At 43.2% G+C, this 16,315-nt stretch overlaps 1 protein-coding gene across 1 annotated transcript; it reads left to right on the plus strand.

The window, feature by feature from the left end:
• Positions 1-495: 495 nt before the first annotated feature.
• banf1 (barrier to autointegration nuclear assembly factor 1) lies at positions 496-15,868 on the plus strand. Its single transcript, XM_078230598.1, has 3 exons — positions 496-591; positions 9,170-9,312; positions 15,509-15,868. Exons 2-3 carry the CDS (start codon positions 9,187-9,189, stop codon positions 15,653-15,655), a joined length of 273 nt encoding a protein of 90 aa, XP_078086724.1. The 5' UTR covers positions 496-591; positions 9,170-9,186; the 3' UTR covers positions 15,656-15,868.
• The last annotated feature ends 447 nt before the right edge of the window (positions 15,869-16,315 follow it).

Genomic DNA, 16,315 nt, shown 5'->3' on the forward strand with positions numbered 1-16,315 from the left:
GTTGGGAATCAAACCCGGGCCCCTGGTGCTGTGAGGCAGTGAGGTTAAGTTTATTTATTGGTGTCACAAGTAGGCTTACATTAACATTGCAATGAAGTTAGTGTGAAAATCCCCAAATTGTCACACTCCAGTGCCTGTTTGCGTACACTGAGGGAGAATTTAGCATGACCAATGCACCTAACCAGCACATCTTTCAGACTATGGGAGGAAGCCAAGATGTTAAGGTTAGGTGAATCAGTGAGGTAAACACATGGGGAAAGGGTGGGATGCTGGCAAGTCGGTGCAGACTGGATGGGCTCCTTCTGCATTGTAGGGATTCTATTCTATGATCGCAGTCGTGTTTGTTAAGACTACACCTTAAACACATATATTTCTTCACAATCCCACTTTGGTTCCCGCCAAAATCTCTGCATTTGACGGCTTGTGAATGGGCGCCAGGTTGGCGGCGCCGAGCACGTGGCAGCCGTTAGGGGAGGAGTTCTGGTGGCTCTTGCGCCAGGGGGCTCCGCGAGCGGCGAGCGGGACGGCCGTTGGGCAGGAGGCGGGAGGCACGGGGCAGAGCGTGAGCGGGCAGAGCGAGCCGGTCACGTGGTGAGTCCTACCGGCCTTTGGCTTTGAACAATAATCCCCTCCCCCAATGTCCCCCCCCCAACAGGAAAGCGGCGGCGACGGAGAATCTGAGAGCCCTGAGGGCAGCACGGGGCGAGTGGGTGAGGATAAAGGGCAAATAACAAGGGGCGGGAACGGGAGAGGCGATAAACAGGAATGGGGAGGAGAGAATATGGGAATGAGGGGGATAGAAGAGGAGGGAAAGCGGGAGAGGGGCAGTGGGGATGAGGGGCGGATGAAGGAGGCTTTGAGGTGGCCTTTGGGCCCTCATTCCCTCCCTCAGTCGAATCAGAGGGAGGGTGAGGATTTAGAGGGAATGTGAGGATTTAGAAGCAGTGAGGAACAAATCTTCATCTTTCCTTGTTTAAAAAACCTATTCTCCCCATCCCCCACAGCAAGTGATAAATTATTCAGAAATTCAAAACTAGTTTAACCCAGGATAGGCTGTGTTTTTAATCTGCCATCTGGTGCAGTTAGGTAATTGGATAACCTATGAATGCTTGGCACTGAATTAAAACCTTGCTGAAACCGGGCAGTGGGAGGCTGGCATTAGGGGAATGTGCTTAAATGAGCCATTGGTTGTAATTGTGATTTTCACTATTACCTTTTTCTGACTGGTACAAATTCGGGTCTGCTGTTGCCACTTTAAACAGTCTGAGCCCCAGTTATGGGAGTTGACTTACTGTCCTATATCCAACTGTACATATGAATATTCCTGGACAATAACACTTAGTTCAAATCCAACTACTTCAGAAGCAGAATGCACAAAGAACAATACAGCACAGGAACAGGCCCTTCGGCCCTCCAAGCCTGCGCCGCTCATGTGCCCAACTAGACCATTCATTTGTACCCCTCTATTCCCAGTCTGTTGATGTGGCTATCTAGATAAGTCTTAAACGATCCCAGCATGTCCGCCTCAATCACCTTGCTTGGCAGTGCATTCCAGGCCCCCACCACCCTCTGTGTAAAATACATCCGGTTAAAGTCCAACAGGTTTATTTGGTAGCAAAAGCCACACAAGCTTTCGGAGCTGCAAGCCCCTTCTTCAGGTGAGAAGTGTGTTTCTTCACAAAGAGTATTTTCACCTGAAGAAGGGGTTTGCAGCTCCGAAAGCTTGTGTGGCTTTTGCTACCAAATAAACCTGTTGGACTTTAACCTGGTGTTGTTAAACTTCTTACTGTGTTTACCCCAGTCCAACGCAGGCATCTCCACATCATAAAATACATCCCCCTGACATCTGTGTTGAACCTTGCCCCCCCTCACCCTATCTATGCCCTTCATAATTTTATACACCTCTATTAGGTCGCCCCTCATCCTCCGTCTTTCCAGGGAGAACAACCCCAGTTTACCCAATCTCTCCTCATAACTAAGACCCTCCATACCAGGCAACATCCTGGTAAACCTTCTCTGTACTCTCTCCAAAGCCTCCACGTCCTTCTGGTAGTGTGGCGACCAGAACTGGATGCAGTATTCCAAATGTGGCCTAACCAACGTTCTATACAGCTGCAACTTCATATGCCAACTTTTATATTCTATGCCCCGTCCAATAAAGGCAAGCATGCCATATGCCTTCTTCACCACCCTCTCCACCTGTGCTGCCACCTTTAAGGATCTGTGGACTTGTACACCCAGGTCACTCTGTGTGTCTAAACTCCTGCTGGTTCTGCCATTTATTGTATAGCTCCCCCTTACATTAGATCTACCAAAATGCATCACTTCGCATTTATCTGGATTAAATTCTATCTGCCATTTCTCCGCCCAATGTTCCAGCCTATCTATATCCTGCTGTATTCTCTGACAATGTTCATCACTATCCGCAACTCTAGCAATCTTTGTGTCGTCTGCAAACTTACTGATCCCACCAGCTACATCTTCCTCCAAATCATTTATATATATCACAAACAGCAGAGGTCCCAGTACAGAGCCCTGTGGAACACCACTAGTCACAGACCTCCAACTGGAAAAAGACCCCTCTACTGTTACCCTCTGTCTTCTATGGCTAAGCCAGTTCTCCACCCATCTAGCTAGCTCACCTTTTATCCCGTGAGATTTAACCTTTTGCACCAGCCTGCCATGAGGGACCTTGTCAAACGCTTTACTAAAATCTATATAGACGACATCCACGGCCCTTCCCTCGTCAATCATTTTTGTCACCTCCTCAAAAAACTCAACCAAATTTGTGAGGCATGACCTCCCTCGTACAAAACCATGCTGTCTATCGCTAATGAGATTATTCAGTTCTAAATGCGCATATATTCTATCTCTAAGAATCTTCTCCAACAATTTCCCTACCATGGACGTCAAGCTCACCGGCCTATAATTACCCGGGTTATCCTTGCTACCCTTCTTAAATAACAGGACCACATTTGCTATCCTCCAATCCTCTGGGACCTCACCTGTGTCCAGTGAAGAGACAAAGATTTCTGTTAGAGGCCCAGCAATTTCATCTCTTGCCTCCCTGAGGAGTCTAGGATAGATGCCATCTGGCCCTGGGGATTTATCTGTCTTGATGTTTCCTAAAAAACCTAACACTTTCTCCCTTGTAATTAAGATTTTTTCTAACGGGTCAACACATCTCTCTGAGACAATACCAGTCAACATGTCCCTCTCCTTTGTGAATACTGATGCAAAGTATTCGTTTAGGATCTCTCCTACTTCCTTTGGTTCTAAGCATAATTCCCCTCCTTTGTCCCTGAGAGGTCTGAATGAATAAACAACTGGTTTTAGTTTATTAGTGTCACAAGTAGGCTTACATTAACACTGCAATGAAGTTACTGTGAAAATCCCCTGGTCGCCACACTCCGGCGCCTGTTTGGGTGCACTGAGGGGGAATTTAGCATAGCCAATGCACCTAACCAGCACGTCTTTCGGACTGTGGGAGGAAGCTGGAGCACCCAGAGGAAACTCATGCAGACATGAGGAGAACATGCAGACTCCGCACTGACAGTGACCCAAGCCAGGAATTGAAACCACATCCCTGGCAGTGTGAGGCAGCAGTGCTAACCACTGCCATTGTGCTGCCCCTGGGTGAGGCAAGGGCAGCTGAATGCCATTACGCTTTTTTGCTTCACTGCAATTGAACACACAGAGCAATAGTTACAATTCATCCTACATAATAATACAAAAAAACCCTGACTTTATACCTTACTCAATGTAAGTATTTTAACTGTTCCACCACCATTTCTGTCTGAGGTGGTTTAAAGCTTTCGCAACTTCCTATTCAGAAGTCTGACTGCACTGCCCTCACCACCTGTTTGTTTCATAAGCCTTGATTCTATTTCTATTTCCCTCTTCACAGACAGACAGGGATTGAAAAGTCCTTCCAACACAATGGACATGAGATGTTTATTCCTTTAGGAAGGACATGAAGGCTTTGTAGAATGGTATAGAACAGAAACGCTGGAAATTCTCAGATCTGGCAGCATCTTTGGAGTGAGAAACTGTTTCAAGTCGATCAGAACCTGAAAAGTTAATGATGTGACAAGCAAGTACGAAGGGAGGGAAGGTGAGGCGAGGAAAGGACAAAAGGATAGTTCTTAAAGCACCAAAGGCAGGAGACATTAAATGACAAAAGGTGTAATGGTGAAAGGCAAAAGGGAGTGATCATGAGACAAGTAAAGAAACACTCAACTTCTCTTGCCATTTCTGGGGCTAGACTATCAACCAATGTCCACTATAAGGCCACTGAATCCCATAGCTACCTTGACTATGCATGTTTCTTGTATGGACTCTATTCCGCTCTGAGTTTCTCTTTTCTATCACATCTAACAATTCAGTGTTCCATACCCATTTAATTTTCCACATTTCTGGTCTCACCCCTTAGAATCATGATAGGGTTCTCCTTGTTCTCACCTTTCACCCCACTAGACTCCATGTTCATTATATTTGCGGAATTTTACCGCCATGCCCGCCCTGGAATCGGGGCAGGCGAGGCTCGCAGAACGGAATTCTCCGTTGGCCTCGGGCGGGATTTTATGAGCTTCACCCGAGCGAGGTCGTAAAATCCTGGCTATTCTGCCTCCTCCAACATGATGTCATCACCAAACACAGCTTTCCCTTACCTCCCAAATGGACTGGTTTCTCTGTGATCCCTGGCACATCCTCTTCCCACAGCACATTCCCACGCAATTCTACCTGTGTCTGTGTGGGTTTCCTCCAGGTGCTTCAGTTTCCTCCTACACTCCAAAGATATGCAGGTTAGCTTGATTGGCCATGCTAAATTGACCCTTAGTGTCAGGGGGATTAGTAGGGTAAATAAGTGGGGTTACGGGGATAGGGCCTGGCTGGGATTGTTGTTGGTGCAAGCACGATGGACCGAATGGCCTCTTTCTGCACGGTAGGGATCCTTTGAAATACTTAAGATGCAAATCTTGCCCTTCATCTCCTACATTTTCACTCCCACACATTCCTTCTAGGTGAAAAAGAATTTGCTTGTACTTCTTCCAATTTAGTATACTATATTTACTATTCATGGTGCGATCTTGATAGTGGAGGAACCAAATGCAGAATTGATGACCACTTTGTAGAACACCTCCATTTGGTCTGCAAATGTAAGAAGTCTCACAACACCAGGTTAAAGTCCAACAGATTTATTTGGTAGCACAAGCCACTAGCTTTCGGAGCGCTGCTCCTTCATCAAGTAAGTGGGAGTTCTGTTCACAAACAGGGCATATAAAGACACAAACTCAATTTACAAAATAATGATTGGAATGCGAGTCTTTACAGGTAATCAAGTCTTAAAGGTACAGACAATGTGAGTGGAGAGAGGGTTAAGCACAGGTTAAAGAGATGTGTATTGTCTCCAGCCAGGACAGTTAGTGAGATTTTGCAAACCCAGGGAAGTCGTGGGGGTTACAGATAATGTGACATGAACCCAAGATCCGGGTTGAGGCCGTCCTCATGTGTGTGGAACTTGGCTATCAGTCTCTGCTCAGTGACTCTGCGTTGTTGTATGTCATGAAGGCCGCCTTGGAGAACGCTTACCCGAAGATCAGAGGCCGAATGCCCGTGACCGCTGAAGTGTTCCCCAACAGGAAGAGAACACTCTTGCATGGTGATTGTCGAGCGGTGTTCATTTATCCGTTGTCGTAGCGTCTGCATGGTCTCCCAATGTACCATGCCTCGGAACATCCTTTCCTGCAGCGTATCAGGTAGACAACGTTGGCCGAGTTGCAAGTGTATGTACCGTGTACCTGGTGGATGATGGCATCCGTGTCGATGATCCGGCACGTCTTGCAGAGGTTGCTGTGGCAGGATTGTGTGGTGTCGTGGTCACTGTTCTCCTGAAGGCTGGGTAGTTTGCTGCGGACAATGGTCTGTTTGAGTTGTGCGGTTGTTTGAAGGCAAGAAGTGGGGATGGCCTTGGCGAGATGTTTGTCTTCATCAATGACATGTTGAAGGCTCCGGAGAAAATGTCGTAGCTTCTCCGCTCCGGGAAAGTACTGGACGACGAAGGATACTCTGTCCGCCGTGTCCTGTGTCTGTCTTCTGAGGAGGTCGGTGCGGTTTTCGCTGTGGCCTGGGCTTGTAAAATCTCACTAACTGTCCTGGCTGGAGACAATACACATCTCTTTAACCTGTGCTTAACCCTCTCTCCACTCACATTGTCTGTACCTTTAAGACTTGATTACCTGTAAAGACTCGCATTCCAACCATTATTTTGTAAATTGAGTTTGTGTCTTTATATGCCCTGTTTGTGAACAGAACTCCCACTTACCTGATGAAGGAGCAGCGCTCCGAAAGCTAGTGGCTTGTGCTACCAAATAAACCTGTTGGAGTTTAACCTGGTGTTGTGAGACTTCATACTGTGTTTACCCCAGCCACCTTCACATCATGGCTTTTCAGTTACATACCAGGTGGGATTTTCCAGCTGCGCTTGCCCTGAAACCAGCAAATCCTGCTCGAGGTCAAAGGACCTTTCCATGGTCTGCCCCTTGCCTACTATGATTCCCGTGGCGAGCTGAACGGGAAAATTCGCCCCACCATTTTCCTCAGCCTCCTATACTGTTCCAGTGAAGCGCAGTGAAATCTTGCAGATCAGCATTTCAACATTCGATTAAGCACTTTACAACTTTCCAAACTCCACACTGAATTCAATAAGTTCAGCTCATAACCTATGGCCATTTATTTTTTGGGACAGGAGCGGTTGGTGATGATTTGAATTATGTCATGCCCAGTAAAAGGCATGCCAAATTATTAACTTTAAACATGGTTTATGCCCATATGGAAACCTCTGGAACTGAATTCATTTATTTAACAATGGACTCTGATGAACTGTTAAGATGGCTGTCAAGGGGGTCAGATGACCTTTGCAACCTCAACACCGACTATCGAGCTTCCAGAAAGTTCCAAATGGAATCATACTGGGTGATGGTAACCCCCTTGAATGGACATGCCTAGAAAGCATTCCTTTGTGTAATTCACACCTGCCATTGTTCGAAGCTTACTCCAAAATAAAGAATCAATGAACTCCTAGACCATATGGGGACGGGACTTCCTCGTGGCAGGCCGCACGGGAAAATTACCCCCAGGTCTTCAGATTTGCAATGTAACAAAGAGTCCAGTCATCCACAAGTTAAGTGTGAAAGACCACCATTTATCTTCTATTGCATATCAATGGTTGTTGACCATGTGATTGAAACTGGATGTCACATACTAAAATCCTTTTCTCCCAAAACTCAGAGGAGACCAGGGGGCAGGGTGGGGGGGCGGGTGGGGGATGTTGCAGTCTGCAGAATAATACTGACTAGACAACAGCTGCAGCTAAACACAATGTTTCCTTAATCTTTTAAGAACCATATGCTTAAAAATGTTTTTATAAAGCCTCCCTGCCTGATTTCAAAGCTCGGAGTTCACCTGTAAAGAAATTGGATCTTCTGGTACAATGAGTGCCTGACTTCATGACCTGCTAAACAGTCTTCTCTTTGAAGGAACCCTGCAGTAACCCTGATATCTGAATTTATCTGAACTACAATTCAAGAATGGGAAAAAGCATTCTTCTTCACTGGACCTGCAAAGACAGATCAACTGTTAACTATTTAGTTTGGCTTGATTCTTGTAGAAATGCACCATCTTCTTTAACTATACCTTTCCTGAATGTGTGGTGTGCAAGTATGTAATATTTAGATCTTTTGAGGTGTGTGAATAAATAATCCTCTTTGTTTAAACCCATGGAAGTCTGCTGGTGGTACTTTTAACATTGACTACAGACTCACAGGTGTTTAGAAGCATACATAAAAATAGAATACACTGATTACGGACAGAAAGGAAGGAAATTTGGGGTTTGAGTTTATCTCCCCCATCCGTGGCAAGCATTAATTCATTTTTCTCTCTCCACAGATGCTGTTAGACATGCTGAGCATTTCCATTTAATTTCTGATTTCCAGCATCAGCAGTATATTGCCTTTTTTTTACTATTATGGTTCCAGGAATGAGGGATTATAGTTCCATGGATAGAATGGAGAGAACGGAATTGTTCTCCGTTGAGGAGAGAAGATTAAGAAGAGATTTGATGGAGCTGTTTAAAATGATGAAGAAGTTATTTAAGTGAAGTCATTTCTAATGGCTAAAGGGTTGATCAGCTGAGAGCATAAATTTAGGGTCTGAGAACGAACCAGAGGCGACATGAGGATTACATTTACGCAATGTATGATTAGGATTTGTAATGAATTGTCTGATAGGGTGGTAGAAACAGATTCAGTAAGAGCTACCAAAGGAGAATTGGATAAATATTTGAAGGGCAAAAAAAATTGCAGGAATATTGTTGCACCAGGAATCATCTGAAACTCTGATTTAAATCGGAGTCTTTGGATGGTTCTGACTCTTTGCAGAATAGTTACCCAGGAAAAGTTAGAAGGATTAAAATCACTTCCAACTCCTGGGTAACTATACTATTGACCACTCCCTGCTGGACTACTCCAAACAACTCCCTCGACACCCTCCTGACTACTTTCTCCACACCCGACTACTCTCCCAGACCTCCAGACTTCCCCCGACCTCCACTCTGACTACCCTCCTCAACCCTGGACTACCTTCCCAATTCCTCAACTAACCCCCAAACCCTGACCACCATCTCAACCCTCCCTAACTACCTCCCTGATTTCTCCCCCCATGTCTACCTCCTGACCCCCCATGCCCTAATCACCCTACTGACACCCCAACTCCTCCACCCCTTTCCTATCTTCCTGCCCCCCGCCTCCCCCCAACCATCCGAGCCACCAGAACCTTACTTACCTTTTCCCTGGCTTCTTTGAGTGCCTGAGACCTTTATACTTGCCTGCTTTAGTGTGTTAGAAGAGGTTGTGACTTCACTTCCCCTGTTTATAATAAAAGCAAAATACTGCAGATGCTGGAAATCTGAAATAAAAACAAAAAATGCAGGAAAGACTCAGCAGGTCTGGCAACATATGTGGAGAAAGAAACAGTTAATACTTCAAGTTTGTTTCAGAGCTGAAACGGGGTAGAAATGTGATGATTATATCGTTGGAGAACAGGCTGGAGAAAGTGGAACAAAATAGAAGGTCAGGAGCTTCGTATAACTATTGATTACTGTTGTCAACAGGTTCAGAATCCTGTACAATGATTTCAACGTCACACAAACACAGGAACTTTGTTTCTGAACCTATGGGGAACAAGTCAGTTTCCTCCTTGGCTGGTATTGGAACAACACTTGGAAGAAAACTGGAAGAGCGAGGCTTTGATAAGGTAACATACTTTGATAGAAGGAGGCTACATATTCCTTGTAAATTAAATGTGCTGGCTCATAATTTGTTACATCTCTAATTCTCTTTGCCACAGATGTCGACTGATCTGCTGAGTATTTCCAGCACTTTCTGTTTACATTTCAGATTTCCAGCATCTGCAGTATTTTGTTTTTATTACTAGTGTTTAATTCACTGCCACTTCCAGAATGCCAATCATCATGAAGTTCTGCTCTTCTGTCTGACAAGATTTGCATTTGTCTCTTTTACCTTGTTTGCTTTCATTGCTTTCTGCTTCTCTTCTCATGTTTGATCAGGTGTCTATACTAAAAGTCAATTTCATACGCATACCCCCCCCCCCCCAAACTATTTCTGACTCTTAGTTTTTGAAGATTCCAACTGAATTTCCATCCTTCTTGTTTCAGATCCACTCATGATGACAGCTATCTTCATGATCTTAAAAATTCTTTGAACCAATGTTCTTGCCACTAGCCGAGATACATGCTCAAAACCATTGCCCCCACATGTCCGCTCTTGATCTCTCCAACAGCATTGACTTACTCTCGAGTTGTTGCAGTTTGATTTCATCTTCTGCTCCATCTGCCACATTAACAATTTTATTTTTATTTCTTTTGAGTGTCAAGGACTGCAAGTTCCAAATGATGCTGAACTTCTCTTCCTTTGCCTCTGTACCTACTTATTCGGCCATGCTCCCCCTGCCTACCCCCACACTACAGAGCCTTTCTTCTATCTTCATTATTCTCCTTCCACCTGGAACTCACCCACTTTCTCTCAATTCTTTTATTGAGAACTACTGGTGTAGCATTGGCCAGCTCAGTTTCTCTGTTCCCTTCATTCTAACCTACTCTAACCTCTGGAACTTACAACACTCCATCTCCTCAGGAATCGGTGCTGGGACCCCAGCTATTCACAATATAAATGATTTGAAAGAAGAAACAAAATGGAACATCTCAAAGTTTGCAGATGATACCAAGTTAGGTGGGAGGGTGAACTCTGATGAGGATGCAGAGATCCTTCAGCATGATCTGGACAGGTTGGGTGAGTGGGCAAATCAATGGCAGATGCAGTTTAATTTGGATAAATGTGAGGTTATTCACTTTGGAAGCAAAAACAAGAAAGCAGATTACTACCTGAATGGCTGTAAATTGGGGGAGGTGAGTGTGCAGCAGGACCTAGGTGTCCTTGTGCACCAATCACTGAAGGTAAGCATGCAGGTGTACCAGGCGGTAAAGAAGTGTTGGCCTTCATTGCGAGAGGTTTCGAGTACAGGAGCAGGGATGTGTTGTTACAATTATACAGGGCCTTGGTGAGGCCACACCTATAATGTGTGCAGTTTTGGTCTCCTTTTCTGAGGAAGGATTTCTTGCTCTCGAGGGAGTGCAGCGAAGGTTTACCAGTCTGATTCTGGGGATGGCGGGACTGATGTATGAGGAGAGATTGACTAGGTTAGGAGTGTTTTCACTGGAGTTCAGACGAATGAGAGGGATCTCAAAGAGACTTATAAAATGCTAACAGGACTAGACAGGGTAGATGCAGGAAGGATATTCCCGATGGTGGGTGTGTCCAGAACCAGGAGTCACAGTCTGAGGATTCGGGGTAGACTATTTAGGACGGAAATGAAGAGACATTTTTGCACCCAAAGAGTGGTGAGCCTGTGGAATTCATTACCACAGGAAGTAGTTGATGCAAAAACATTGAATGTATTCAAGAGACGGCTAGATATAGAACATGGGGTGAATGGGATCAAAGGTTATGGCGAGAAAGCAGGATTAGGCTATTGAGTTGGACGATTAGCCATGATCGTGATTAATGGCAGAGCAGGCACTAAGGGCCAAATGGCCTCCTCCTGTTCCTACCTTCTATGTTTCTATGCTTCTAATCTCTTCCAATCCTAATGTTGTCATTAAACATGCTGACGAGGTTAGTCCTATTGTTGTTTGGTGAACAGAGCTCTACCTTATAAAAGCTGAAATGTTGTCTCCTACCATGCTATCATTTCCCATAACATCACTGACTGACCTTATCTCCTCTGGGAATGATTCCCCCAACAGCCACCAACCTCAGTTTCCCAACCCCGCAAAGCCTGCTTTTATCTCCTGCACATGATCCACAAATAGGTTTGTCATGATATACCCTTCATTTCAGCCTGTTCTTGACCCATGCAACCTATTTCTTCCTGTCTAATGTCCAGTATCTTCCAACCTATATCCGCAACTCTCCTGATGCTCTGCACACTTTAACAGTTTCCAGGTTTCTGCCCTATACATCTTTATTTCACTATAAACTGCAGACCTGTTAAATCCCCATTCTCTACCCAGGACAGCCCTCCTGAAGGGAGGACCCACTCAACCCTCATCCATCACCACTTTCTCCATCTAGCTGAACATGTTCTTATATTGAAAAGCTCCCCGTGAACTCCTTGCACTTCTTCCAAATAAAAAAAGTTGCTATAGGAATTCTTATGGACCCTGACTATGCCTTTGTTTTGTGGGATGCCCAGACCATTCTTTGCTTTTGATTTGATTTATTATTGTTACATGTATTAACATACAGTGAAAAGTATTGTTTCTTGCGTGGTATACAGACAAAACATACTGTTCATAGAGAAGGAAGCGAGAGAGTGCAGAATGTAGTGTTACAGTCATATAGTGCTCTCGTTTTAACTGAGGTCCCCTTGTTCCCCTCTTTTTCTGGTACCTATATCACTTTCTAATCTCACCCTAAACTAGAAAATCAAATCAACTTTGCTTGAAATTTCCGCCCCCTCTCCCTGGTCCATCTCCCACTTTTCACTTTCCTGACCTGTCTATCATTTCTGTACAATGATTCCCATACGTCTTGTAAGAACTTTATTCCATACTTCCAGTGACTATACCACCTTCAACTCCAAAGCCTCAGAAATGTCCCCATTTTTCCCTAATTGAGAATTCCCCTCCACTCTGGTTGCTTGGACCATTTAGCATGTCAGTCACATTTCCTGCACTTTTGCCCTCCCCTCTTTCCACCCTTCCAGAACCACAATATGTTCCCCCTTGTCCCCACCTTCAACAAATCATTCTTTGCCATTTGTCACCACCTGCATGATACCACCATGAATTACATCTTCCCCTCCCCTTTCAGCATTTGAAAGGGACTACTCACTTCACTTGACCCATATCCCATCATGTCCAAAACTTGAACTCTTTCCATTGCAATCAAAAGAGATGTAACACTTGCCCTTTTCAATTCCTTCTTTCCCGTAGTCTGGAGCTCCGAACACTCCTTCCAAGTGAAACAGTGATATACTTGTACTTCCTTTAATTTAGTCTACTGTATTCACCAGTCACGATGTAGTCACCTCCACACTGGAGAGAGCAAACGTAGATTGGGTGATAATTTTGCAGAACACTCTCTTCAGTCTACTAGAATGACCCTGAGCTTCCGTTTCAATTCTTCATCCCACTCTGCTCTCTCCTCACTTCTATGTTGCAATAAAAATAGTTATATCGATATTGCATTTATAATATAGTAAAATGCCTCTCATCCCATCCCTATATTGCCTCCCAACTAATATTTGGGCCATTAATTTCCATTGATACTGTCTGGCATGCTGAGTAGTTCCAGTTCTGTGGTATTTTGCCTTTGTTAAGGAGCAGAGGGATCAGGGGTACAGATACACAAATGTAATATAGGTTAATAAGGTATAAAATTAAGCAAAGAAAATAAAGGGGTTCATTTTTATAAGAATAGAATTGAAAAGCAGAGAAGGTGTGTTAAACTTGTGTAAAATTTTGGTTAGAGTACACTTGGAGTACTGTGAATAGTTCTGGACTCCACATTTTTGAAGGACGTAGAGAAACTGGTGAAAGTGCAAAAAACAATTTACTAGAATGTTACCAAAACTGAGAAGCTACATTTATTAAGAAAGATTGAACAGCTGGGGCTCTTTTCTCTAGAAAATGAGGCTGGGGAATTAATAGTGGGGGATGCAGAAATAGCTGAGACGCTAAATCAATATTTTGCCTCAGTTTTCATGGCGGAGGAAATGAGTATTTTCTCAATTGTAACAGTAAATGCAAAGGTTGTAGAAAGGGAGGAACTTAGAACTATCATCACCACTAGGGAAAAAGTACTGAGCAAACTATTGGGCTTGAAGACAGGCAATTCTCCAGGTCTTTGAGGAAATGGTGTTGGAGATAGTAGATCCATTGGTTATAATATTCCAAAATTCCCTGGATGCAAAAATGGTTCTAGCGGATTGGAAAAATGATAATATAATACCCTTATTCAAAAAGGGAAAGAGACAAAATGTAAGGAACTATAGGTCAATTCGGTTAACTGTTGTTGGGAAATTGTTTGAATCCATTATAAAGGAAGTAATAACAGGACATTTAGAAAGTCAAAACACAATCCATCAGAGTCAGCATGGTTTTAGGAAGGGTAAATCACGTTTGACTAATTTGCTTGAGTTCTTTGAAAATGTACCAAGCAAGATGGATAATAGTGATCCTGTATATCTGGACTTCCAGAAGGCATTTGATAAGGTGCCACACAAAAGGTTAATACAGAAGGTTAGTTCAGATGGGATTAGGGTAATTTATTAGCTTGGATAGAGGATTGGCTAACGAACAGAAAGCAGAGAGTCGGGATAAATGGGTCTTTCTCGGATTGACAAGATGTAACTAGTGGGGTGCCACAGGGTTCAGTCCTCAAGCCCCAACTATTTATAATCTATATTAATGAATTGGATGCAGGGATAATAGGTACTATAGCCAAATTTGCAGATTACACTAGAATAGGTGCGATGTTAAGTTGCGATAATGAAATAAGAAATTTACAAATGGATATGGATAGGTGAATGGGGCAAAATTTGACAGATGGAAGTGTTAGTTTATCCATTTTGGAAAAATACAAAGGCAAATCATTATCTAAATGGAGAGAAACTTCGTTATTCTATGGTGCAGAGGGATCTGGGTATTCTTGTACATGAATTGCAGAAAACTAGTATGCAGATACAGCAGGTAATAAGGAAGGCAAATGGAATCTTGCCACTTATTGCTAAAGGAATAGAATATAAAAGTACTGTCCTGTACAAAGCATTAGTGAGACCACACTTGGAATATTGTATGTAGTTTTGGTCCCCTTACTTGAGGAGGGATGTAGTTGCATTGGAGGCAGTTCAGAGGAGGTTCGTTAGATTGATTCCAGACGTGATTTATGAAGAGAGATTGGGTAGTTTAGGCCTAATGCTCCCTGGAGTTTAGAAGAATGAGAGGAGATCTAATTGAGGTGTACAAGATGATAAGGTGGATTGACAAAGTAGATATGGAGAAAAAGTTTCCTCTTGTAGGGCAATCTAAAACAAGAGGTCATAGTTTTAGGATAAAGGGTAGCAGATTTAAAACAGAGATGAGGAGAAATTATTACTCTCAAAGGGTTGTGTGTCTGTGGAATTCACTACCCCAGAGCATGGTGGATGTTGGGATGTGAGGAAATTTAAGGATGAGGTGGACAGATTTTTAATTAGTAAGGGTTTGAAAGCAGGAAAGTGGAGTTGAGGCCGAGGTGAGATCAGCCATGATTGTATTAAATGGCAGATCAGGCTTGAGGGGCTGAATTGTTGATTCCTGCCCCTAGTTCTTACGATTCTTGTGATAAGCAAAGACTGATGGGTTACTTGAGAGAAATTTTTCAAGATTATGAAAGAGTTTGATTGGGTAAACAGGGAAAATGATTTTACTTGCAGGCAAGAGCAGAATGGGGGATAATAAATATAAAATAGTCACCAACAGATTGCGTGGGGGATTCAGGGGAAACTTCTTTACCCACAGTGGTTAAAATGGAACTTGCGACCACAAGGAATGGTAAAGTGAATAACATAGATACATTTAAGGGTAAGCTAGATAAGTACATAAGGAAGAAAAAAAAATGTTAATGAGATTATATGAAGATGGGTGGAAGGTGGCTTGCGAGTGCAAACACCACCATATGCTTGTTAGGCCGAATATCTTGTTTCTGTGCTGTATGTGCGTAAAACAGTGATCTTCGTGGTGACAGTGTTACTACTGCAACTTGCTGTGTCAGTGTGATGAGCATTAGTATTTGTCTGTACCTTTTATACACAGACATTAAGCTCTCAGTAAATTAAACCATAATGTGTTTACTAAAACAAATTTACAATTTTCTTTTCTCTTTTTCAGGCATATGTAGTGTTAGGTCAGTTCCTTGTTTTGAGAAAGGACGATGAATTGTTTAAAGATTGGTTGAAAGATATCTGTGGAGCCAACAGCAAACAAGCTGGACAGTGCACTACTTGTTTACAAGAATGGTGCAATGCTTTCCTGTAGTTAAGATTCTTGTCCAAAACATGTATTGATCTAGCTTAAATAAATGTGTTGCAGACTAACACCAATTTCCCCATGCTTGCCCAAAGCATGTCTAAAGTTTATCTTACGCATATGTGAATTTCACTACTTACAATCCAGTTTAAATAATTGTTTTGTAGACAAATCAATTTTGCATGCAACATCAATCCTCTGGTACAGGCTTCAATAAATGCTTATGGGCAAACTTGTCTGTGTGCCCTTGCTCTTACAAAGAAAATAAGGTAAAAAGCTCAGGGCTAAAATAGCCATAAAACTAGTAATCTAAAAAAAAGGTTAAGGGAAAAATTAGATATAATAAATTAAAATCACCTATTTTCCAATGTGGAGTATGGACTTTTAACCATGTGTAATTTGAATGTTTATGGACTGAATCCTTTCTTTACAAAAAAGCCAATATGCAAGCAGTTATAATCCTTAGAATTACACCCCCGCTTTACATCTGACATCAAAGTTTAACAAATTGTAGTTTTTTTAAATGGGTCCACCGAGCCAAGAATATTGCAGGAATTTGGGAGGGTCAGAGATTTGAGTTTGTCTGAAGATGGGCGGCACGGTGGCACAGTGGTTAGCACTGCTGTCGTACAATGTCAGAGACCTGGGTTCAATTCTGGCCTTGAGTGA

The sequence above is a fragment of the Mustelus asterias genome, chromosome 15 (genome assembly GCF_964213995.1).
Source record: "Mustelus asterias chromosome 15, sMusAst1.hap1.1, whole genome shotgun sequence".
Lineage (NCBI taxonomy): Eukaryota > Metazoa > Chordata > Chondrichthyes > Carcharhiniformes > Triakidae > Mustelus > Mustelus asterias.

Bases quoted from the DNA above. Each gene is read 5' to 3' on its own strand.
- banf1 (XM_078230598.1), top strand. From the start codon at position 9,187: ATGATTTCAACGTCACACAAACACAGGAACTTTGTTTCTGAACCTATG. The intron at 9,313-15,508 runs GTAACATACTTT...TCTCTTTTTCAG, and splicing joins AAGAGCGAGGCTTTGATAAG to GCATATGTAGTGTTAGGTCA.